Below are 25,897 nucleotides of genomic sequence, written 5' to 3' on the forward strand. Positions count from 1 at the left end.
TGCCAACCGTTCCAGAGAGAGTATTTGTCTGTTGTATTCCAGCTCTAAGCCTACATAGGTTCATAGTTCCATAGTTAAGTAGTAGGCTAGCTGCCCTTGTGGGCCATATTAAACCTAGTCATTTCCCCTTTTTGTGCATGAAATAAGCTATCAAATTTAGTTATAGATTGTCCTTTCCTATACCATACCGGATAATTATATATTACCCCTAATTAGAACAACTGAGATCATACCATAGATAATCTAAGAGACCCATTAATGGGATAAAGCATTTATAAGCTGCCTCAGTTCATTAATAGTACAAGGAGCAGTACTTGAGTAAATGTTGTGTTTTCAATCCATATATCTAAGTCACGCTTGAATATGGACAGGGATGAACTTTGTTTAATGTGGTTGGGGTGGGGAGTCTGTTGTGGAAGTTCCCTTGAGTAGATAACTTCCCAAAGGATACAATACAATAATTCTTTTTTTTTCTTTGCTTTTTGCTATTTCATTTCAGTTCATGGTTTTGTCACAAATTATTTATATATTTATATGACTGCTTCTTTTTTGTATATAACGCATACCATGTTTTTCTTGTATATGTCTTCTGTACAAGTTTCTGCACCATACACTTTATCTGTTTATTAATGTTTGTTCAGCTTATACTCAGTCTGGGAAAAATGTATACATTTTATGCAGAAAAATAAGAGAAAACACTGACAAATCATGACTGAAGCATTCAGAGAAAGCAAGTTATATCGAAGGAATATATACATAAGCAATACAATAGAAAACCATTTATTATACACCAATTATAAAATGTAGGATATTTGAATATATATATATATATATATATATATATATATATATATGTATATATATATATATATATATATATATATATATATATATATATATATATATATATATATATATATATATATATATATATATATATATATATATATCAATACTGCCTTCTAAGGAGAAGCATGCCAGTGAAAGCTGAATTACTTTAGGCTTGTTGTGCAACTTGAAAATGGTAGTGCTGACTCACTATGTTTCAGCACAAGGTTCGACTCCTAATGTTCTTGCTAGGTGGTTTCCACATGACAATCAGTAGTTATTTCCCTCTACCCAAGATGGGTGAGCAAGTAACGTCCTCTTACGCCTATATTCCCTTCCCATTTCCTTCAAGCAGCCAAGCTGATGCTCAAAACAGTTGCATGCAATGCAGTCAGGGCTTTTTTCCTCTTTACCATAGAGCCACAAGAAGCCTATATCTGAAGACTAGAAGATTATCAGAGGTCATGATGCTGTGGCGGGCATCAGAGGCTATAGGTCCTAGTATACAATTGGTATGGTTAGAGCTAGCAGGGTTTTTTTCAGAGTAGTTTTAGAATAAGGGCAGTATGTGCCTAAAATCTCCAAATAATTGGAAAATCTGAACAGTAATTTTGATATAAGTTGGAGAAAGTTATTAAATTTTGGGATTTTGAAGATTAGAGTCAATTGTTAATCTGTACAATAAGAGTCATACAGTGATGGATGAATTTTGGGAGACAGCAGGGTGAAGTGACTAATTTTATTGGTGAGAATTTGCAGTAAAATGCCATATGGCCAAAAGATTGTAAGTCAGATCCCACAAAAAATAAAATCATATAACAAGTGAATTACACCTTCAGTTTGTGGTACATGTTTGAATCTACTTTTTCTTTGTTTTTTGTTTTTTTTTTATTTTTAATAAAACTTCTCTCCATCTATTTCAACTGATGAAAAATATTCTGATCAGGTGAATCCTACACAGCAATCTGATTGCACTCCAAGTGCTTGAGCTCCTTATCTACTTCCATAATGCACTTTCTCCCTTATGATTTTCCAGATCTTGTTTGCTGCAAAATAAACTGGATGAATCTCCAAACTACTCTTCAGGTAAATGCCAAAACACTGTTATGATGCTTAATTTCATTTTACCTTCTCTCTGTTTTTCCTTCTTCTTCATCTACTTAGTTTAAAAAATAAATTCTTTCCTTCTCCTTCTCACTGTTGTGACTAGGCATTTTTGGGACTAGCCAGAACTTTTTGGCTCTCCAATAGTGTTGCTATTGCCGTATCTTTCATAGTTGTTAGGGCATATCGAGTTGTATAATATTATAGTATATAACTTATCATTTTATGTTTGTTATTGCATTAATACCAATTTTTCTGGTTTGCTTCATCTTGATGGATTCATGCTTACCACTGTCATAGATAAGGATTTATGAAATGTGCCCACTGTGGACACAAAATTCTGACACAGAATACCCACAGATTGTATGCTTTGTTTGAGGCAAGAACATGTTATCCTCCTGCAACATTTGTAGCCTTCAAGCCATGAAGGTGAAAAGAATAAACTAAATTTGCAGGACCTTTTCTCTCTACTTCTAAGGAAAAAGTAAATGGAAGTAAAAGACGAATAGGAGACTGCAGTATGTTCCACTCTAATCTTTTTCAGCTAGGAGTCCCCATATGGATCCTACTTAGGACAGACCTCATCTGATGGCTTTGGTACCATATTTTGTCTCCAGAGCTGGACAATTTTGGATTGCTCTCCCAGAAAGATGGCCAAAAGATGATCTTCTGATTGAAAGGATATTCAAGTTTCTCCTCCCCATTCTACCTTTAACTCCACCCTTAGGTCTTCTGGGTTGGTACAGAATTTTTCTGGCATTGATTGGAAATGAATAATGAGAACTTTTGCTAATACTGATATTGAAATAGGTGCCATACTATCCTTCTCAGATTACAGGCAGACTGGGCTTGCATTAGATCTCTTTTTAGAGAAGCTTCCTTTCCTGTACATTTGCTACTTATGGCAGCATTGTAGCCATTGTCCTTTTTAGAATGTTCTCCTTCAGCACCAGTAATACCAGATCCCTTGATGTCTACTCTGTTTCAGAACTGAACCACTGATGCCGAGTCTTCTGCACCATCTTTGGCACTGACATATTTGGTGTCTTTTTTGTTGTTGGAGCCCTCAACATTTGAGGTGTTGGCTCCAATCTCAGTATCTGCACTGTTTGAATCATCTGCATTACTGGCCTTGTGCTCTGTAATGTCAGCATTCACATCCATTGGGAATGAAAATGTTCTGAGATGGATTTCATTGATGCCAACATATTCCACATGGATTGTTGACCTCTGAGAGAGAGTTATAGGCTGTTCAGTAATGCATGTTGAAGATGGCCCAGTGGCTTTGACTTCATTCCTTGGCACCTTTAGTTCTACAGCCTTTCAGAGGGCCTCAAACCTTTCTGTTATCAGGGACACAATGAGTTTTGCAGTGATTAGGAAGACTCCACCCATAGAGCCAACGAGAAAGCACATATTCAAAAGGAGGTATATAGGCAGACTCACAGAGTCTATCATACCAAAAAGAGCCATCTAAGCGGTCCCATCAAAGAAGGTTCAAAGTCCATTTCAGACTCCTTTTAGTGTCCAAGAAGTCAAACACTGCAATCTCAATCTAGACTAATGCAACTTGAATGAGTACATAAAAAAGACACAGTTATGGTAGTTATGGTGGTAGATACTCTTCTTTGTCTATATAAAGGTGACTGGATCTGCTCTGCTGATCTTTAGGGCAAATACCTTCACATAAAAACCACAAAGGAGTTTGAAAGGTACTCTCCGTCTGCCTAGTGGCAAGTTAGACTATTCATTTTGTGTGCTGCCATTTTGTCTCACCACAGCTTCACAGGTGTTTATCAAGTATATGTAGGTCAACACAGTCCAGCTGAGGTTGAGAGAGGCAGCCAACTGTTCCATTACCTGGACAACTGGATCTTGTTTGCCAGAGCAAGGGAGTCATTTTTATCAGCCAAGATATTATTTGCTTTACTTCTGTCTGTCCAGAGGTATCTCCATGAATACAGAAAAATCTCAACTAGAATCATTGCAAAGGCTGTATTTTTCTAGGTTTTTTCTAGACTACAAACATTAAGAACCATAAGCTGGAAACTCACACCAACACCACCTGCTTCCTTCATCCAGAAAGTCATCAAGCCTGATGGCTGTTTCCATTCTACTAGAGTCTTATGAGAGGTTCTACTTTGGGGTGCTACAGTGGTACTTAAGCATGCAATCAGTAGATCCTAAGAACAACAGAGTCTGACTATCTTAATTTTGCAGATGATATTTGAAGTTGCGCTGTGGTGACTGGAATCTCCCACCAATTCTTCAGGAAGGCCTTCCACTCTTTAACTTCCAAAGGCCTTAGTGAAGACAGACACATTTCTTTGGAGGTTGGGATGCATTTTCAGGGGAGAATGGTTTAGGTTATGTGGAACCATCATGAGGAAAATCTTTATGTCAATATCCTGGAAATAAGGGTAGTTCTTTCTAGTGTTGCAGGCTTTTCAGGACAAAGCTCCCACTGTATGATTTTCGTATACCAGCAAAACATTTCAATGGTCTGAAATATCAACAAGCAGGGCGGAACCCAGTTTTTGGAAGGCAAGTGAGTGTCACAATGAGCAATGCCTCAAAGTGGTTTCTTGTAGAAATGCTCATTACAGGTTGAATAAGCTACCTAGCAGCTATGGTCAGCAGGTATATTATAATACCTTATGAGGTGTCCCTCAGTGTTTTAGTAGCACAAATGATATTTTGCTGCTAGGGCCAACCTTAATGCAATTGTTTTGTATCGCTGACCAAAGCCAAATTCAGCAGCTATTTTTCCCTCATCCCTCCTCAAGTACAGTCACCAAGGGACACTCTGGCCTGTTAGTGGTCTCCTCAACTATTCTGTGCCTTTTGCCATTACCACTAATGACAAAATTCCTGCAGAAAGCATCCCATGCAAGTCTTCAGTAATGCCACAGCTCCATTTTTGTCAAGGCAAAATTGGTTCTCTGCGTTATAGCCTTAGCTCAAGAAGCAGTCATGACATGTAGGTCCCCAGCTGGATCTCCTATACCAGCCATTCAGATAGCCTTGAACTGACAACCCTTCACTCAAACTAACCAAATAGCTATCTAGTTCCAGTGACTGTTAGGGATGGTTTACCTTTATAAAGGTGATTCACAGTGGTACAAATGCTCATATGAGTGACTCCTAACCTCAAAACTGAAAATGGCGATAGTCCTTAATGTTCGAAAAACAGCAAATGAAATAGCAGATTTGCAGTTTTTCAAACATCAATGTTGAATGAAAAAAAAAAAAGTGTAAATCAGGGTGGCCAGCGCCTCTGCACCCCCATGTGGTGGGCTGAGCCCCCCAATACCCCCCTACTTTAATATTCTAACTCTGAGATTGCACTGCAGTGGGGAAGGGACCATTTTCCGAACCCTGCTATAGTGCAATCCACCCCACAATGTTGAATGTGCAATGAGCGAATGTCACTGTGTATTCACTCATTGCACATTCAAACCTTTGAGCATTTGCAAACTTTGCAAACAGCCTTTCAAACAATTGCTGCTCACCCGAGTGTGAATCGTCTTTCTAAAGTTAAACCGTTAGGGGTCTAAGTAATATATTCAGACTAATGCAATCTCTTTCTGCTTTGCAAAAAGATTCTGATCACAACCTGTATAAGTGCAGATGGGAAATTTTTTAATTTTGGGTATGCCAACAGTGATTGGATCATTTCTTTGCTCCAGTTTCTTCAGTGTTTCAGGTTCTGTCTTCCCTGTTTGACTCAGGCTTAATTTATTCAGTGATCAAAGTCCACAAAGCCACATCTGCAGATCTCATCAAGGCCTTTTTATAAAGAAACCTTTCTCTTACGATCTCTCATTAAGAGCCTGCTTCTCTATGTAATCTTAGTTTTACCAAGGAAGCATTGAATCATACCCCTTTCCAACCATCTTCTTCATTACAACCTGAAGCATCCATCCTAGAAGACTGCTTTTAATAGTTATTACCTTTGCCAGATGAGTGTCAGAGCTACATGTTCTCTCTGCCAAACATCCATACTTAGTCTTCTACAAGGTAAAAGTTTCCTTGAGGACTAATCCTTTTTTCATGCCAAATGTTGCTTCAGAATTATCAAACCATTCATCTTTCTGTGTTTTTCTGCAGTATTTCAACATGAGAAAATATTTGTTATATCAGCTAGATGTTTATATACAGCTACTCATTTCTTATTATTCTTCTCCTTATTATTATATTCATCATGTCTTTCTTCCAAGTGTGGACAGAAAATCTCCAAAGGTACATTTTCTGAATGGCTATCCAAATGAATAACCTTTATATCTAATATTTAATAACATACCTAAACTTAAAGTTCATTGTGTGAGATCCTTGTCAACATCTACAGCCTTCTGCAAGAATTTGTCTTTAGATGATATCTGTGCAGCAATAACATAGTCTAAGTTGCACATCTTTTTTAAACATTATAAACTGGCTGTGATCTTCAAGTCAACAACTTTCTTTGGGACTAATATTCTCAAGGGCATCCTGTCATGATTCCACCCAGATGTCATAATTGCTAGGGGGCTCTGTCCAATCAGTCAAAGCAGACATCTGGGATAATGTAAGTTACATAAGTTATACACTTAGAATATCTCCAAGTCTTCTTTATTCCTAATTCACCCACTTTGGCAACTCAACTTCCATCCTTCCCCAAATTCTCATTCCACCTCCAACGCTTAATAGACGTAGTAATCCTAAACCTGCATCCTGTAAATCTTTTGTCAGTGCTCTCCACATGACTAGAAGTCCACATGTCAGGCTATAGGCAGCAAACTGAATATGAGGATCCAGAGTGGCCAAGTGCACTATGGGAGTAAGACAGAAGCTTGAGCATTTGTAATGCGGTTATATTGCTGGGTCAGCTCTGCCTGACAGCAGCATTTCCCATTAGATGAAGCAGATAAAGTACGGACAATGAAGATGCAGTGTTACACTAAGTGCACTGCTTGTGTTTGTCAGGAATTAGAATGTAAAATGTACAATTGTAATTAAAGTTACTGGATGTGTCTATTCTACCACAGCATTTCCATTAAATATATACCAGGCTGTTGTTGTGATATGTTAACAACATTGAGTAGTTTATCGTCGGGTGGATTCCCCAAACATATGCACTTTGATTAAGAAATAGAAAACAGAACCAACAACAAAATGTAAGCCAAATAACAGTGTTGTAGTTGTGTCACATTGGTTTTTCTTATAGCAATTATTGTATTTCTACCCCACATAGTTCTTTAAGCAGTTTATCTTCTTCAAATTGCAATCATGTGTTAGTGTTGTACTGTATAAATACTTAAAATGCTAATGCCTAAATACTTAAGTTACTAATCCTACATGTCTATACAACAGTATTAGAAACCCAAAACAACCATTCAACATTGTATCCTAAAACGCTTCTTGCTAAAGTGTGATTGGGTCCACAAAAATGCTACTTGCAAAATAGTCAATGCACACTCATCTGTTACTGCAGTCATTACTTTTCAATTTCATTGTCAACTTTAGATTTATTTAGGTATATTAGTCCAAACTATAACATTAATGAAATAAAAATCTAATATAATTACAAACAGATGGTCAAACTGAGATTTGTTAATAAATAAATGTAAATTAAACAACATAATAAAATTATCCCTCCTCTTCAAAAGCCATGTCAAAAATGTATTTATTTTATTTTACATTTGTTGGCCAGGATAGTCCGAGTGGATACATGTCCATTTTCAGTGAAGGCCCAGGGAGAACAGCTCTAAACTTACAAACAGATAAAGACAAGCAAGTTACAGTATATACACAAACATATTGTATTAACATACAAGTTAGAGTCTCACATTCCAAGCCTATAAAGAATACAGTTTATATTCAGAAATATATACAAATATTTTACAGTTTCTCTTATCAAACCTATATGTGCAGCTATATACAGAGTATCTGCATAGATGTTGCAGTTTCTCTTTTCAAACCTTTTAGTGTAAGAGGTAAATTGCTGTGAATAAAAATTGCAGGGATATGGAAATAGATGAGGCTTTACTCAGGGTTAGAGCAAGGATATAACCAGTGAGTTTTAAAATACAGGGTTAGATTTTTTTTAACTGATTAAGGGAGGCATTCAGAGTAAGGTCAGATGGGATTTAATTCCAGGTTTTGCCTACTGAATTTGCAAACAAAGATTCTCCAGATAGGTTGTTAGCTTTAACAGACCAAATCAAAAGTTTTGTGGTGGAACAAAGTGGCCTAGCATTTTTGTAGGGATGGATAATGTTTTTAAGGGAGGACATTTTTTCTGGTTGGTTAATAACCTTGAATGCTACAGTAAGTTGATTATATTGAATTAGTCTGGGGAGTTCTAGCCATCCTAAGAGGTTTAGGTTTTGACAATTGTGTGTCCTGTAGGGAGTTCCTGTGGCAAATCTGGCAATTTGATTGTAGCAGCTAGAGAGTTTGCTGAGATCACTTTTGTTCAAGTTAGTGAGTATTGGTGAGGTATAGAGTAGAGTTGAAAGCAGATGGGTACGGGCAATGGCAATCCTAGCTAGAGGGGTAGAGAAAGTTTGTTGTTTTTGTATAGGGAGCCAAGTTTTTTATTAACGGTTTTAATAGTTTGATTTACTTGGATATCATATTTGAGGTTGTTGTCTATTATAACACCCAGGAGTTTGGTATACATATCTGGTAAGATTATGGTCACATTGTTACATGTTATAGTAGATGAAGGCTGAGAGGATTTGTGATTGGGGAGAAGAGCAACAGCTTTGCTTTATTGGGGTTTAATATCAGCTGTTGTTTAGAGATCCAGTTTTCCACTGTATTAAAGGTTTTCTGGGTTAAACTAAGCAGATCTGTAGGGGTAGAGGCTGAGCAAATCAGGGTGAAATCATTGGCATATTGTATACAGGTTGCATCTGGGATTACAGTGTGGAGGTCATTGATAAAGAGGGAGAAAAGAAGGGGACCTAATATGGGGCCTTGAGGGACACCAAGGGTAATGGGGAGAAGGGTGGAGAGTTTGTCCAGACAAAGGACAGCCTGCTGTTTTCCACTAAGATAAGGTAGAAACCATTGTATGACATGGTTGTTTAGGAATATTTTCTTTAGGGTAAGTAAGAGTAGCTGGTGGTTAGGTCTTGGAAAGATTGAGAAACATGGCAGAAGATAGTTTGTTGTTACAGTTGGAATTTATGACATTAGAAAAGGAGAGGAGGGCTGAGGTGGCACTGTGCTGTGGTCTAAATCCATGCTGGGAGTTGGCCAGAAGATTATGTTGAATAAGGTAGTGTAAGAGTTGTTTATGGATACACTTTTCCATAATTTTAGCCAGAGGGGAAAGGATAGCTATTGGTCTATAGTTTAACAGCTCTTTGGAGCTGCCTCCTTTGTGGAGTGGTATGACATGTAATATTTTCCAGATAGAGGGGATAGAGGCTTCAATTATGGTTCTGTTTATCAAAATAGAGACAGGATATGCTATAACATCAGCAGCTTTTTGCAGGTAGTCTGCAGGGAGGAGGGCAGCTGAAAGGGTGGTTGGTTTGAGTTTTTTAATTAGGGCTCTAATGCGTGAAGTCAGAACTTTTTGGAAGTTAAAGGAGAGAATGTCACTGCTTTTAGGGGTTTCAGCAATAAGACAAGTGTGTTTACATTTGCCAGCAAGGGCCTGGATGGTTTCTGTAAAGAAACTGTTGAAGGTATTGGCAATGGACTCTGGCAATATTTGGGTTGGGGCTGAGGGGGTTGGAGTTGTGGATTGCCCTGGGTGGAGAAGTTTGTTAATACCTGCCCAGAACTTCTGTGGCTTGTTGTGGTGTTTCTGCTGTAGATAGCAGAAATAGTTTTTTTAGTCTAGTAATATGGATTTTTTTGTATCATTCTTATATTGTCGAAATTTGAGTTGATCTTGTGGGGCTTAAGAGGAGCATCAGGTGTTGCAGGCATTATTTCGTGGATGACCTCTAGTTTGGTTTCTTTAGCGAGCTAGGGGGCAACTTTTGTTTTAATTCTAACAGAGCGTACAGGTGCATGGTTGTCAAGGATGCTCAGGAATGTGTTATTAAAGTATATAACACCAAACTCGAAAGTGAAAACTGGAACTGGAAAAAGAACAACAAGTTCTAATGTTCACCAAAGGACCAAACGGAGCAGTGTTTTTAGCACTTTCAATCACTTTTAATTCATGACCTTCTTCAGAAACATTTTACATTTGCCCATCCCTCCTTTTAAATACATAAACAGGAAATGACATAATAATTAACAATTTAAATAATGATTAACAAATACTATTAAAATCCAGTGTATTATAAAATAATAATTAATTCATTGAGTGAATATATTGTTGTTATCTATACAGCAAAAAACATTTTAGGCAGATAGTGTCATTTAACCCAGGTGCTTTGTCAGCCCCCAAGTATAATTGCCAATAGGCTTCTTTACACTCTAAAATGTTGTTTAAATCACCAGCTAAATGTGTTTTATCAACTTTGTCCAAGACAAAAAATTCAAACTTTTTGAATTCATTACATACAGTAGAGTGTCTAAAAAGTGCATTAGTTTTTTCACTTTTCTTTATAGCTAAATTATGTTCATAAATTCGCCTCTTTAAGCTTCTTTTGGTCTTACCTATATAATAATTTCCACATGTGACACAACTTGCTAAATAAACCACTAATTCACTATTGCAGTTGATATAATCCTTAGCCCAAAATGTTTCTTTTGAATATCCAATTGTAACAAACGATGTGTTACTGATATATCTACACTGTCTACAATTATTACAGCTGTAGGTACCTTTCTTATTTGAACATAAACAGGAGTGGCTCCTTGATTTTTCATTGTTAACTTCTAATATACTTTTGATGTTCGTTGTTCTCTTGTATGTGAATTTTGGAGCTAACCCAAGTGTGTTGACTAAGTCCTTGTTTCACAAAATAATCTTCCAATTATTTAATAAAACGCTTTTTATCAACCACATCTCGTTAACTATAGGTATTGGAAAAGAAATTGTATATTCATCGTGTCCCCTTTTATTTTATGTTTTATTATACACCCCTATCGATCCTGTCATGATGTCATTGGATCCCAAAATGGGCTTTGCCACATTCTGTCTCAAAGACATGCCTTCATTTTCTATCTTTTGAACCCATTCACAATCATATCCACGTTTTTGAAAAAACATTCTCAAAATACACCCTTCTCTCAAGTTAAGTGTCATCATTCGAAGTCAGTCTACTTAACCTTATAAACTGTCCTTTTATAACACCCTTTTTCATATGGGTCCGGTGTAGACTGTCTTTGTGTGAATATTGATTTGCAAAATAAGGTTTTCTATAAATCTTACTTGAAAAAATTCTATTTTCATTATCTAGTTCTATGGTGATGTCTAAATAATTAATCACTTTTCCAAAATCTCTCACTTTGAAAAACAAAAAAGTAGTTGTTGAATTCAAATCTTCCACATATTTCTCAAATTCAGTTGTGACTCCGGACCAAAGAAAAAACAATTCATCTATGTATCTGCAATAAATTTCTGCCTTTTTGAAACTAGAATGAGTTTCTAAGAATGTTTGCTTCCAATTTGCCATTACCAAGTTGGCAAAAGCAGGAGCTACTCTGTCTCCCATTGCTACGCCAGAGATTTGTTGGTACAGAGATTTTTGGAAGTGAAAAAATTATTCTCTAAAATTAACTCCATCAGACTACATAAAGTATTTGTTTTAGTCCCTGAAAATTCAGAATTTTTGTTCAAATATTCCCTCATATATTCTATACCAATGTCCTGGTCGATGGATGTGTATAAACTTTTCACATCTAGAGTCCCAAAGGACAAATCTTTGTTATCTATCTTGTGCTCTCTTAGAATTTCTAATAGATGCCAAGAATCCCTCAAATAGTATTTTGAATTATAGGATTCAGTATGTTATCAAGCCATATAGAAATGTTTTCTGTTTTTGACCTCTTAGCTGAAATGATAGGTCTAAAAGGTATAACGTTGTCACTACTCTGAATTTTAGGAATGCCAAACAAAATTGGCATCTTGGGTTCATCCACTTGCATGAAATCATAACTAACACTGTCTATTTCTCCCTGACTGAACATGTCAAACAGCGAACTGTTTATTTTATTATAAGGAGCCACTCCCGTTTATGTTCAAATAAGAAAGGTAGCCACGGCTGTAATAATTGTAGACAGTGTAGATATATCAGTAACACATTGTTTGTTACAATTGGATATTCAAAAGAAACATTTTGGGCTAAGGATTATTTCAACTGCAATAGCGAATTAGTGGTTTATTTAACAAGCTGTGTCACATGTAGAAATTATTATATAGGTAAGACCAAAAGAAGCTTAAAGTGGCGAATTTATGAACATAATTTAGCTATAAAGAAAAGTGACAAAACTAATGCACTTTTTAGACACTCTACTGTATGTAATGAATTCAAAAAGTTTGAATTTTTTGCCTTGGACAAAGTTGATAAAACGCATTTAGCTGGTGATTTAAACAACATTTTAGAGTGTAAAGAAGCCTATTGGCAATTATACTTGGGGGCTGACAAAGCACCTGGGTTAAATGACACTATTAGCCTAAAATGTTTTTTGCTGTATAGATAACAACAATATATTCACTCAATGAATTAATTATTATTTTATAATACACTGGATTTTAATAGTATTTGTTAATCATTATTTAAATTGTTAATTATTATGTCATTTCCTGTTTATGTATTTAAAAGGAGGGATGGGCAAATGTAAAATGTTTCAGAAGAAGGTCACGAATTAAAAGTGATTGAAAGCGCTAAAAACACTGCTCTGTTTGATCCTTTGGTGAACATTAGAACTTGTTGTTAATAAAGTATGTTACTATCTCATCTAGTGGTAGTTGTTTTAGAATTGACCAATTACATAATTTAAGTTCTTCTAAGAATTTATTAAGGTTGAAGTTTTTGGTATTTCTTATTGTTTTATAGGTGGGTAGATGTGGACATTCAACTTTATGCCTAATAGTATATGCTAAGAAATGTCACTAAGATCTTCAGGAAGAATACCTGATTTGTACATTTGGTGGGGGCTATTAATTAGTATCCAGTCTAGGATACTTTCTTTATTGTTAGGCCTGCTGATCCTAGTAGGGGAGGTTATACTTTGTGTAAAACCATGTTGGTTTACGTGGGTGGTTGAGGTCTCTGCAGTGCAGGTGTTCCAATCTATATTGAGGTCCTCTAGAACAATGGTCTCTTGGGGGTAGGCATTGGATAGCCAGTAGATGATGTCTTCTAGGGCCCCTGAGGTATTACCTTGGGTAATATAGATACATACGATTTAGGTCTTAAGTGCCTCCCAGAATCAAGCCAGAGATTAGTACTCTTGAAGCCAATTCAGTAGCAGATTCCACAGGTTTGGAGTCTCACAAGACGGGGACAGCAGCCATCTCCTTCAGGTAAGATGGCCCATATTTTTATAAACTACCATTAGGACCATATACATGATCCTGTAATGTACAAGAATCCAAAAAAGGCTGTGCTGAACAATTGTATTGTGAGGGTGACATGATATACCAGTTAGTATCCTTGTAGCTGAGGTCTGTAGCATCTGTAAGTAGTGAAGCTTAGGGATAAAAATTCCCAGGTACAGGTTAATACCCCAGGTACAGGACATTACCACAGGCACAGGTCATTTCCACAGCCCAGTCTTGATAATACCAAGGCATAAGCAACAACCAAAAACTTAGCTGGAGATAACTGGTGTTAAATCCTTGAGATGCTTCTTAAACAGAAATGTGATGATTTCACCATGGTTGACTTATGGTTATGAAGAGTTGATTTAGAATCAAAAATAACACCATAATAATGTGCCTTACTGATTAATTGCAGATTGTTTCCATCATATCTGATAAAATGGGGAGTGGAGGTGCAGAAGAATCTCTCAAGTGATTCCTTATCATTTTGATGTAACGCACAATTACCATTGATAACTGTATCCTTAAGAATGAAACAATGTATAACATTCTGTACTGTTTTTAATATTTTATACATCTAATTGCATGCCTTCTTGTATCTTACAGGAGATGGAACATCCTGTGTGGATATTAATGAATGCTCATATATAAAATGTGGTTCAAACTGTAACTGCCAAAATACAGAAGGAAGTTACATCTGTGTGTGCAATGACAGTAATGCAGGTAATCAAAATAAGTCTTTCAAGTCATCCTTTTTCATATTAAGAACACTAAAGCTTTTGCTAAGTAGTGTTTTTGGCATCCTGTATTGTCAAATATTCGGTTTCAAATGAATAGAAATTGTGTAATAAAATGAATTTGCTATCTTTGTGAGCAACAAACAGACTGTATTTCTTTTGAAGTGCTACAGTACTAGGCTAAGGAATATGTAAATATGGCAGCATGTCAGATACCTTAAAATCATGAGGAACCATTGACTATACCCCACACGTGGAAGGAAAAGCCTTCAGTGTGGCACTACCATTACATACAAAGGTCACAGCAGTTTACTACACACTACTGGCTTGCATAATTAAGGGTGCTGTTCAGAGAAAATATTGCCATAACACAACTTGGACTTCATTGGAGAGTGCTAGCAGTGCTATGGCAATAAAAAGAGATTCAGAGACATATAAGATACAAATGCTACAAAAACTCATTACAGGCTCATTAGCATGTCTCTGTACTGAACACAGGGAAGTTAGAAGCAACTGCATTGCACAGACACAAATAAACATGCATGTGCTGTCTTCAACACACACATGCGCGCGTGCACACACACACACACACACACACACACACACACACACACACACACACACACACACACACACACACACACACACACACACACACACACACACACACACACACACACACACACACACACACACACACACACACACACACACACACACACACACACACACACACACACAACCAACACACACACACACATTCTCAAAGTACTTACCTGCTGTGCTACTAACAGTCTCATTCCTGCTAGATGGTGTATACGCCCATCATTCAGCTCTAGAAATAGCATGGTAGTGCTAGTCCTCAAATCATTCACTATTCTGATTCCAACAAAAGGCTCCAGGAAAATGCACATGGATAAAGTGCAGTAGATGTGCCCTGGACTGCTGCAATTGTATGTGGTCTTCTAGAGCAAGACCAGCAAATGGCCGCATGCTGGTGCTTTCTTACCACTGTACTGCTATGGAGTCATTGAATCTCTTCCTCATTATGCATTCAGCAATCCATATAAAAGTATGATTGCATAGCATGTATGTGCATCTGAATATCCCCGTAAGTGTCTGTTTCAAGTGTAGTTTCTGCACCTGACTCGTTTTATACCTGTGTATATCTAATGGCAGTTGCTGTACTTTTAATTGATGAATATTTCTGTCAGCTAAACCTGAATTTCCTACAGGGAAATTAAATGTATTTCCTTTATTATGAATATAATGTGAGAAAAAAAATGAGTCATCAGGCCAAATATATAGTGACATTATGCAGTTAAAGAAAATATATCATCCAGATGGAAATAAATGCGTTAGAGAAACAAAAAAAATTAGCCAAAGAAACTGCTGTAATCCTAGCTGTCTCATAAACTGTTTTTATCCTTTGAAGTTCATTTGATTATATCCACAGATACTATTTACTATTTACGTTTTAGCTAAAAATAGTGACAGCATAAATGAGAAGCCAATTTTGAAAGCTAAGAAGATAGGCTTACCTTTTGCCAATGTTGTAACTTAGAAACTCTTATATATGATTGATGACTGCTCTGCCTGTTTGGCTGCAATGTTAACAGATCCAATCTACTATTTGTAGGGAAGCGTTAATCTGCTCCTGTCCATAAGTAGGGCATTGATGTAATGTAGTAAACTTTAACTATATTGCTTCCTGCAATTCTTTTGCTGAGTAGCAGAATAAAGGGATATATGCACAGCATAGTGGCTCTCTGCTACTTAGATGGCAGCATGGCTTTAGTCCCGAATATGTCCTTGAAACATCCTGATTTAAGAGCTCTGATATATTTTCTGTATCATGGATAAAGGATGCTAAGGGAATGCCTCAAGCTTAGGTCTCTGCAAGGTCTTTCTCCCTGTTAACTATAAAGATCTCATGAAGCTATCTCAGTGAAACAGGAATTGCTAGTATTTTATTTTTTGTTTTCTAAGAAGGAAGGTGATTTGGACTATCTGGGTCCCTGTTTTATTCATAGCCTGGTTAAAGAAATGAAAGTGCAAAAGTAAACAAAGAAGTAAGATACACTATTATACCATGAGCTGGAAAGAAGAAAATAAACAGTACTATACAAAGAGCAGTATAATGCAAATAAAAAAAAAATGATACAACTATATACAAAAGGATACTTATTACTGCACTTCACAGGTATGTTCTAATGAGAGTTGCCCTAAATCAAAACAGTCAGAAAATTTAGACATTTAAGTTACAGATCCAATACATCCATGATCTTGTTGCTGCTTTAAGTGGACTTTAAGATGATTTCTGAAAGAAGATAAGGTAGGAATCTGGCAAAGGATACTTGACAATCAATTACGATTAGTGGTCTCATATGGCTTTGCCATTGCAAATAAATCTATAAAGTTTGTCTATAAGTGTCAGAGTGGCATTGCCTAAAGATATGAGAGACTTCAAATGCATGAGATGGTATAAGGCCTTGCAGTGGGCCAAACAAATACCTTGTGCAGACGTATGATAGTGAGAAAAGGTAATTTTTGGCTCCTTAGAAGACAGCTTCTGTGCTTAATTGCATGACAACAATGGCAATTCATGCCTGCTCCCAGAATAAAATGGCAACTATGATTCTGCATTGTTCATATTTTTAGCATATTTCTGGCAGAGATGAAGCCATGGTGGGTGGGAACATTTCAGGATTAGATGAAGTACCCTGGCTAAATGCAAACCTACCTTGTTTGGCTATGCTGATTCGTAGACCATTAATGCAATTTCATTTCTTGCATTATGAATAAGAGCAGAGAACATAAGTGATGGATCAATGCAGATGATAAGGTGACTGTACAATTTTCAAAAGGTTACTTTAAGGGCCTGTAAAGTTTCAGATTTCATGGTATAAGGTAAGGCATTTTTGAATGCCAAAAATGTGCACTTATTTTGCTGACAATAACTTTGAGTTTCATGTTTTTACAGACCTGCACATATGAAAGATTGATACTTGAAACCATTTATCAGCATACATATATTCAACATAGATCCCCAACTTCCTGTAACATGATGTTCTATGACAATATAAAACAGCTATAAATGAAAAATTGTGGTGCAGTATAATTTACAGAGACTTAATTTCAGCATTCTAATGGGGTCATACACAAAATACTGATCAATAAATCTGAACATTACATCTTGATAAGATAGAAAGTTGCGTGGCTTATATAGGTTCATAGATTAGTACTAGGCTAACTGCCCTTGTGAGCTATTTTAAGCCTAGTGAATTATCCCTTGTGAGACTCAAACCCTTCACTTTGTGTTTGTAAGGCAAACACTTTAACCATTAGGCCAACCTCCCAACCCCCTACAGGACATGGCAAGTACAGCAGTTGGACAGGTGAAATTCTAAATCAATTCAAGATGTCCCTTAGGGCTCTGTCATAGGCCTATACTTTAGATCTGTCTTTTTCATTTGAGGTGTTCTACAGTCTCTATGCAGATATGTTGAAAGTGGGTAAACTGATTACATGTATTATAGACAGGGCATGTCTGACCATTTGGCATGACAAATAAATCAATAACAAAGTATATGAGACTTGTGAGGTATAAATTGAAAGATGAATATTTAATACAGCACACAGCAATTGAAAATGTCGATCCAGCTTTCAGTTTTTCTAATCATATCATCCAACTGGTTAATGATAGTTACGGAACTCTGAGCTGTATAAAAATATTTATAAAGTCAAGGAAATAAGAAATGATGAAGTCATTGTTCATTAGTTACATAGAAATGATGAAGTCATTGTTCATTAGTTATATAGAAATGATGAAGTCATTGTTCATTAGTTATACAGAAATGATGAAGTCATTGTTCATTACTTATACAGACTCAAACTTGAGTGTGGAATAGCAATGTGGAAACTGTGTAAGAAAATGAGCATGAGAAAAGTGGAAAGAGATCAGCGGAAACATACCAAAAGCATCCGTGGATTTGAAAATTTAAGACTAAAATATCTTAACTGGTACAGTGTTGCATACAGACTTTTAAGAAGGGCTCTTATTCAGGTGTATAGGGCATTTAGAGTCATGTACGTCTGGGAATGTTTGGGGTTACCAAAAATTAGTAGTGAATCATCATACGACCTATGTCAAAGGTTATATTGAAATGAGAGGTATACTAATTGGTTCTCTGAGAAAATAGCTGATGCATAGAATAGACTACCAAATTACATTAAAGAAAACACTAGTTAGATATTTCAAGAACAACTTGAATACATATTACAGGAATAACTGTTTTGGTATATTGTCAGGCTAGAATGGTATTATTGCCCGTGCCTGACTTAGTTCTATGTATTTATGCAGGTATGAGTACGGGTAGAGTTGAGCGATTTATTGAACTGCCAGACTCCCAGATAGCAGTGAGATAGCATAGGGTACAATGCTGCTCATATTATGGGAAATGATGAGGATATTAATGTAAATGGCAAATAACAATGGCTGAAAGATGCAGTCTTATTGGATGTCTAGCGGCACTGATAGACTCTTACTTTGTCGAACATTTATTCATTGAACTTTATCCATTGAACACTATTTCAGTGAATGGTTATGTCACTGAAATGTTTTCCTAGTGAAAGAAGCTACTATTTGGCCACCAGAGTGATCATAACAAAAATGCCATTATTTTAAACTCTCCAAGGTGGAGGGCTTCCACCCCTCACACCCCCACACCATCCCTAATTATATATAAACTCTCTGATATCACACTACACTGAGCAAAAGGGCAAACCTGTAACAACAGCCAACTAACTCCCTTCCCTGGGAAAAATTTTCAAGGATGTAAACCTCTGCTGAAATGGTGTTCAATGGAATGATGGAAAAAGTTTGATGAATAAAGGTTCAACAAAATAAATGTTTGACAAAATGATAATGACCCGAGTGTGTGTGAGCGTTTGTGTGTGTGTGTGTGTGTGTGTGTGTGTGTGTGTGTGTGTGTGTGTGTGTGTGTGTGTGTGTGTGTGTGTGTGTGCGTGTGTGTGCACGTCAGAGACAGGACAGTTTTAAAGAATCTGCTGTAGTCAGAAAGCCATTTCATGAAATGGAATCAAGGCCATATAAATAGAACCAAGGCCATAAAAGAATGTTCTTTGATGAGTAGGATATTGTTTACATGATCAAACATTAGACGGGTCACACTGGCAGCAGTCAAGGATTTATCCACCTGCTGCCTTCCAAATGAGTTCTTTCAGCTACTGTTCACTTTTGCAGACTAAAGTTCAGACATTCATGAAATAGACATTATTCTATATGATAGCAGTATGAACATGAGTTTTTACAGTTCATGAGACAAGGAACTTAATATGTTGCTTTGGGTCTACATCATATCATCAAACTATTACTCATGTCGGGGGCTGCACCCCCACCCCCTGCTAAATATATATATATTGGGGGGTGTGGGGGGCAAAGCCCCCCACCTAAAATGCTTGTCGATCAAATGAACTGTCGACCAAATAAACAGTCGACCATATGAACTGTCGACCAAGTCATATAGACCCATATATATATATATATATATATATATATATATATATATATATATATATATATATATATATATATATATATATATATATATATATATATAAACTCTGAGATCGCACTACAGTGGGGAAAGGGCAAATTTCCCAATCTGTACTCTAATAAGATCTCAGTATCGCAGTAAGAACAGTTCACTGAATGGCATGTTTGACAAAATGCCATTTGAAATGCCATTCGTTGAACTATTATTTCGATAATATAACAGCGACCCTGTTGCTTCATCTTAGGTTTATTGACAAGAGCCAACACTGATTCTTTCATAAGTTACATGCTCATGCACATTACTTCTTAAAGATATGCGAAATTTCCCTTCATTAAAAGAGAAAGGCTAAGGCTTTGTTAAATGTTTGATATACTTTATACAAAATATTTTTTATATTACCTATATGCTGGTGAGTTATTGGACAATACTGAACCCCAAGGCTGTTAGAATTTAACTGGAGTTATAAACATTACACATAGTCACAGAATGTGAGTGGCTTTTTTAACACCTACTATATCTGTTGTTTTATTATTTAGTATGAGATGTGGGGTTTTATCATTTAGTATGAGATGTGGGGTTTTTATGATTTAGTATGAGATGTGGGGTTTTATCATTTAGTATGAGATGTGGGGTTTTTATCATTTAGTATGAGATGTGGGGTTTTATCATTTAGTATGAGATGTGGGGTTTTATCATTTAGTATGAGGTGGGGGGTTTTATCATTTAGTATGAGATGTGGAGTTTTATCATTTAGTATGAGATGTGGGGGTTTATCATTTAGTATGAGATGTGGGGTCACTAGTCTGTGCATCAGATTTAGACAGTGATGCTTCCTTCATTGAAATAAGAGTAGATAAAGGAATAGAAATTGGAGAAGAATTTTTCAGAGGAAAATAATTTCTCAGGTATCTTGAAACATCCGTCAGTTTCTAAATCATTTATCCTTAGGACTCCCTGCTATGAAATCGTGATTCAGCAATTTCAGTTTCAGTGACTTTTGCTGTATTACTGCATAAAGGATGTCAGAGTTTAGTGATAACCCACTGTTATTGTTTATATGCTAATTTTTGGGTCTATATTACGACGTCAAATGCACAGGAGTCCGAACGTCATAATATCGAACCCATATGTTCAAACTGTGAAAATAACAAAGCTGAGGAACACAGATACTTTTCCCCAGGGAAAAAAATCGGTGGGCTGTTTTCGTGGCTTTGCTATTTCCTCCACTGTGGTGCGATCTCGGAATTGGTATATTTAAGTAGGAGGGTAGGAGGGCACAGCCCCCCACATTGGGGGGTGTGGAAGGCGAAGCCTCCCACATTAGTGCAAGTTTAAAATGTACGTGTTTTTTTTGGTTTTGTACTGGAACAGCAATTTTTTTCCCCTGGGGAAAAAAAAAATGCTGTTCTGTGTTGTACTTGTATTTTGAACTTCCTGGTTCGATATAACCTCATTTGGAGTCTTGTGCATTCGATGAAGTGATATAGACCCCTAGTTTTTCAGGTCAAAATTTTGATCTAATGTCACATTGACTCTTTCCTGTCCATTGAGACAAGACTACTTTCAAATAATTCTGTCAAAATACTTTTGCCTGAGTTGTCTTCTACTCAATAATTCTGAGGCTTACACTTTATTCTGCGGTAACAGTAAAGTTAGGTTTACCATCAAAATGTCGACAATGTTTCAATGAGTGATTACCTAAGTGCAGTGATGGGAGTAATATATTACAATAAGTAATATATTACTGGAGTATATTACAGTTTCTAGTAACTAGTAATATAACAAGTTACTTTTTCAAAATAGTAATTAGTTATAGTAACATATTACTTTTTTAGTAACCAGTAACTTAAATGGGCATTAGTTTTCAGTTACTTTTGCTTAAACCAATGGGTCTCAACGTGGGTGATATCACCCCCTAAAGAGTATGGAAAATTTCCAGGGGCCCTATATAGTATGGATAGCAATCAGATGTTAGGAGGTAATAGAGACTTTGATGTGGCAATTTGGATAGAAATGTATAGCATAATGTTGGCAAAAGTCATAGCATGTATCATTCACAATAGATCATTAGAATTAGTCTGGAGCAAAATTTACTTCATTTTTTTTTAGCACTGCAAGGAGGTGAAAGCAAATGATGACCAGACTCTGGCCCTGCCCTGGTACTGTGGGACTCTCACCCACTAAAATGACACCCTAACACTGTGAAAATTGTAGCCTGATAGAGATCATATCCTTACCTTGCCATATAATAAATGGCATTGCTTCTCCATACAGCCATCAATAGGAATTAAACTCACCACTCATTGGTTTAACATCCAGTTCCCCAACCCACTGCACTAAATAGGTCTCTTCTGGTGAATCTATGATCAACTCAACTTTTGCCTTGACAATTTTTTTGTTATGTTTTGTTTAAAATTCTTTTTGGATTTCAATTTTTAGTTGCTGAAAATAGACAAAATGTGATAGGTTTTTATAGGTCTTGTGCTGCTGGCTGGTTTGGTTTAATTATTATTTGTGACTTCCTAGCTATAAAGACTAGTCTTCTTCTTCTCCTTTTGGCTGTACCTATTAGGGATCCCCACAGTGGATCATCAGTCTGCAGAACAAGTGGCAGTAGAGTTTTACCTTGTGGAGTTGCCAGCCCATTGCCCGACCTTCCTTAGAAGGCACATGCATGCATACAGTCACACCTAGGGCCAATTTAGAATGTCTAATCCACCAACAGCATGTCTTGGCAATGTAGGAGGAAACCAAAGCATCCTGAGGAAATCCATGTGAACACAGGGAGTGTAGATCATAGCATGTGTTGCACTATTAAAGCCACAGTAGTTCATAGGCTTGTGCCTATAAGTACCGAGTACATGTAAGCAAAGTGCCATTTTGTATAAGCATAGAGAGTGAAAGCATGTATGTATGCAGTAGTCAGTCAGTCATTTAGCTAGTTAATTTAAGTTTTATATTCCAGTCATCCATCCTGATGTGTTTGTGTCATCTTATTTGGATACACAAGATGAATGACATGGTGTAATAATGGGACCCGAAGTCAAAACTTCTTAAAACAATGAGGCACACTGTCAGAAATGGGGAAATAGACAGAAGTGTCTCAAACAACTCACAAACAACTTGTAAACAGGTCAGAAAATATTTCCAGGTACTTAAACACGTTTAAATGATTTTTCCCTCAATGAATATAAAGTGAAGTATTCAAAACATTCAAAATGAATTACTAAAATAAATGTTCAAAACTGAGGCATATTGATATACTTGAAATAATTACAAAGACATTTGAAACAATATCTATATTGTATAAAATGTTTGAAAAGAGAAAATTGCATTTTTTTACAATTGACTACTTTTTCTCATTAACTAAAATTATTAGAAGTGTCTACAGTGTGCAAAGTGTTGGCAGTGTCTGCAGTATTACAGTACAGACTTTTCAAAGAGTACAGTTATTCCAAAGAGTCTGTTGTGCACTTGAATATAATTACAAGTACCTGGTGTGTATTTGACACTTATTTGGCATGGCAGAGGGATTTATGCATATCTTGCTCAATTGTGTTTGATAATAATATTGCTAAAAATTGGAGAGAGTTTGAGCAGGAATGATATTTTCATGCAGGCTGCTTTTTCTGATAAAGACACATGTACAAAAGCATTTATTCTGCTTAATTTAGCTGATTCTGAAGCCATTGAGAGAGAACATTCATCTGTGTATGCACCTGCTGTTTATGCAGAGGAGGGGGAAGACTGCCATTTTGTGGTGCAGGCTTAAATGTGGGAAGACCCTAGTGTTAAAACATACATTTAGAGAAATGTGCAACCCTCAAATGAATACTACAGTAGAAAGGCACATATTTTACACAAGAGATCAAAAGCCTGGTGAAACTTTTGCAGCGTATATTACTGACTTGAGAACAAGGCAAAAACATGCTGATTTGGTGATTTGAGAGATGAGTTGATAAAATACAGGCTTGTGTGTGGTGTTAATCACGATGCAGTGAGAAAGATTCTGCATTAAGACAGTGATTTAACTTTAACCAAAGCCATACAGATTTGTCAGATATATGAGCTTACAGAAAAGCACACAAATATGCTTATGAATGATAAGAGCATGCTTGCAGCTTCTTCCAGTATGAATGTTGACAGCATGCAGCACAAGGGTAAGAGGTATAGGCCAAAGGGTGTGGCTTCCACAATGAAACCGAGGACAGCTTTAATAAAACCCAAAGCACATGCAGAAAAAATGAGGGGTGATCTAGCAAAACCCATGGTAAACCTCATAGTCAGCTGCCGTAATTGTGGAAGCAGTCACAAACTTAAATGAGAAAAGTGCTTAGCTTTTGGTCAGCAATGCCACAACTTTAAAAAGTGGAATCATTTCAGAAATCTGTATAAATCTGCAAATTTAAAAAGGCACATTATTTTATTAAGAGAGATGGCATTCCAACAAGCAAGTTGATCAAGTAGAAAGCTGCAACCCTACTTTTTTATGTTGATGGTGTCTCTGACTGAAAATCTTCCTTGCTAACCACTTTCAGTACAAAATTTGAAAGTTACAGATTTTTCAAAATGCCATTTGGGATAAATTCTGCCGGTGAAGTCTTCCAACGTGCAATGGAGCACATGGATATCCAGAAAAAATTTGCTCATTGCAAAAGACTTCACTTCATGGAGGAGGCAATAGTGAAGTCGAACATGACAGAACCCTTAGAAAAGTTCGAGAACATGTTCATGAAGTGAATCTTAATGGAAATCCTCAGAAATGTGAATTCAGTCTAAAAGAAGTTATGTGTGTCATTTATTTACCATTTTAGGTTTACGACAAAATCTGATCAAGCAAGCTGCAATTCTTGAGATGCCAGCTTCAGACAATGCCACGTTTTTAAAACATTTGCTTGACATGGTCAACTATTTAGGCAAGTTCAATCAAGATTTAAGTGAGCTTTCAGCACTGCTATGAGAGCTGACATGCAAAAGTGTAACTTGGCCCTGGTTGGAAGAGCCTTTAATGTCATGAAACAGAAAATTGCCAGTCCACCCACTTTGAGATACTATGATGTTCACAAACTTGTAACTCTTTCCGGTGATGCTTCAAAATATGGTCTTGGTACAGTAATTCTTCAAGAGGGTAGACCAGTAGTCTATGTGTCTAAACCTCTAACTCAAACTGAGATGCAGTGTGCGCAAATTGAAAAAGAGCATTTGGCAATAGTTGTCTGCATGTTCAAAGTTCAATGATTATATTTATGGCTCACCTATCCAGATTGAAACTGATCACCAACTTCTGGTTACTCTGTTGAGAAAAGCAATGCACACAGTTCCAGCTAGATTGCAATGCATGATGTTAAAACTGCAAAAGTACAATTTCAATATGGTTTGCACAAGATGCAAACTTCTTTATCTTGCTGATAATTTATCCAGATGGCCCAGACAAACCACTGACTAGAATGACAATGAGAAACCTGACTTTGAAGTTATGGAAGTGAGAATTTTTTCTTCCACAAGTCTTGAACTTAGAAATCACACAGCTTCTGATCCAGTTCTCCAGAAGATAAACTATTTTATCAGTCATGGATGGCCAGCAAAACAATCTTGCTTACCACCAGATGTGCAGCAGTATTTTCCTTATAGAGATGAGATTTTGATGGAAGATGGTATCACCATGAGAGGTACAAAAGTGAATGTGCAGTGCAAAGTTTGAAACAGTTGGAAAAATACAAGAGAGAAAACTGATATTTTTCTCAATGTGCTTAATCTCAGAAACATTGCTTGAGACAATTTACTTGGTTCACCAACTCAGAGACTGATGTCGAGACAAACCAGAACTGCACTACCAATCACTAAGAATTTGCTGATTCCAAGTGCTAAAAACAACAAAGCAGTAAAAGCTCAACTCATGAAAAAGCATTTGTCAAAGAAATTCCATTATGACAAAATTAGCAAACCTCTGAAACCATTAAAAAAAGGAGAGATAGGATGCAGACAGCAAAAGGTTTTGATTGAGAAGGACTTGTGAAAAATCTATGTGAGGAACAGAGATCGTACATCATTGAGTCACAAGGAATGGAATTTAGGTGGAATCAGCAACATTTATTGCCAGTGTCCTAGCTAGTGTTACAGCATCTTGTCTGTAACTGAGACTCTAATTCTTAAAGTATGTTATTGAATGTTCCTGTTCCAGAGAACAATTCATCTTCTGTTCCTGTTCC

At 36.5% G+C, this 25,897-nt stretch overlaps 1 protein-coding gene across 1 annotated transcript in view; it reads left to right on the forward strand.

Moving 5' to 3' along the window:
* Window positions 1–25,897, forward strand: part of LOC122800843 — a 1,417,490-nt gene that overhangs the window by 644,434 nt on the left and 747,159 nt on the right. Inside the window, exon 12 of the mRNA XM_044070157.1 lies at window positions 13,979–14,095. Within this exon, the coding sequence (XP_043926092.1) occupies window positions 13,979–14,095 (117 nt within the window). The remainder of the gene's footprint in view (window positions 1–13,978; window positions 14,096–25,897) is intronic.

The sequence above is a fragment of the Protopterus annectens genome, chromosome 4.part1, assembly GCF_019279795.1.
Source record: "Protopterus annectens isolate FY-2018-M chromosome 4.part1, PAN1.0, whole genome shotgun sequence".
NCBI classification, from domain to species: domain Eukaryota; kingdom Metazoa; phylum Chordata; order Ceratodontiformes; family Protopteridae; genus Protopterus; species Protopterus annectens.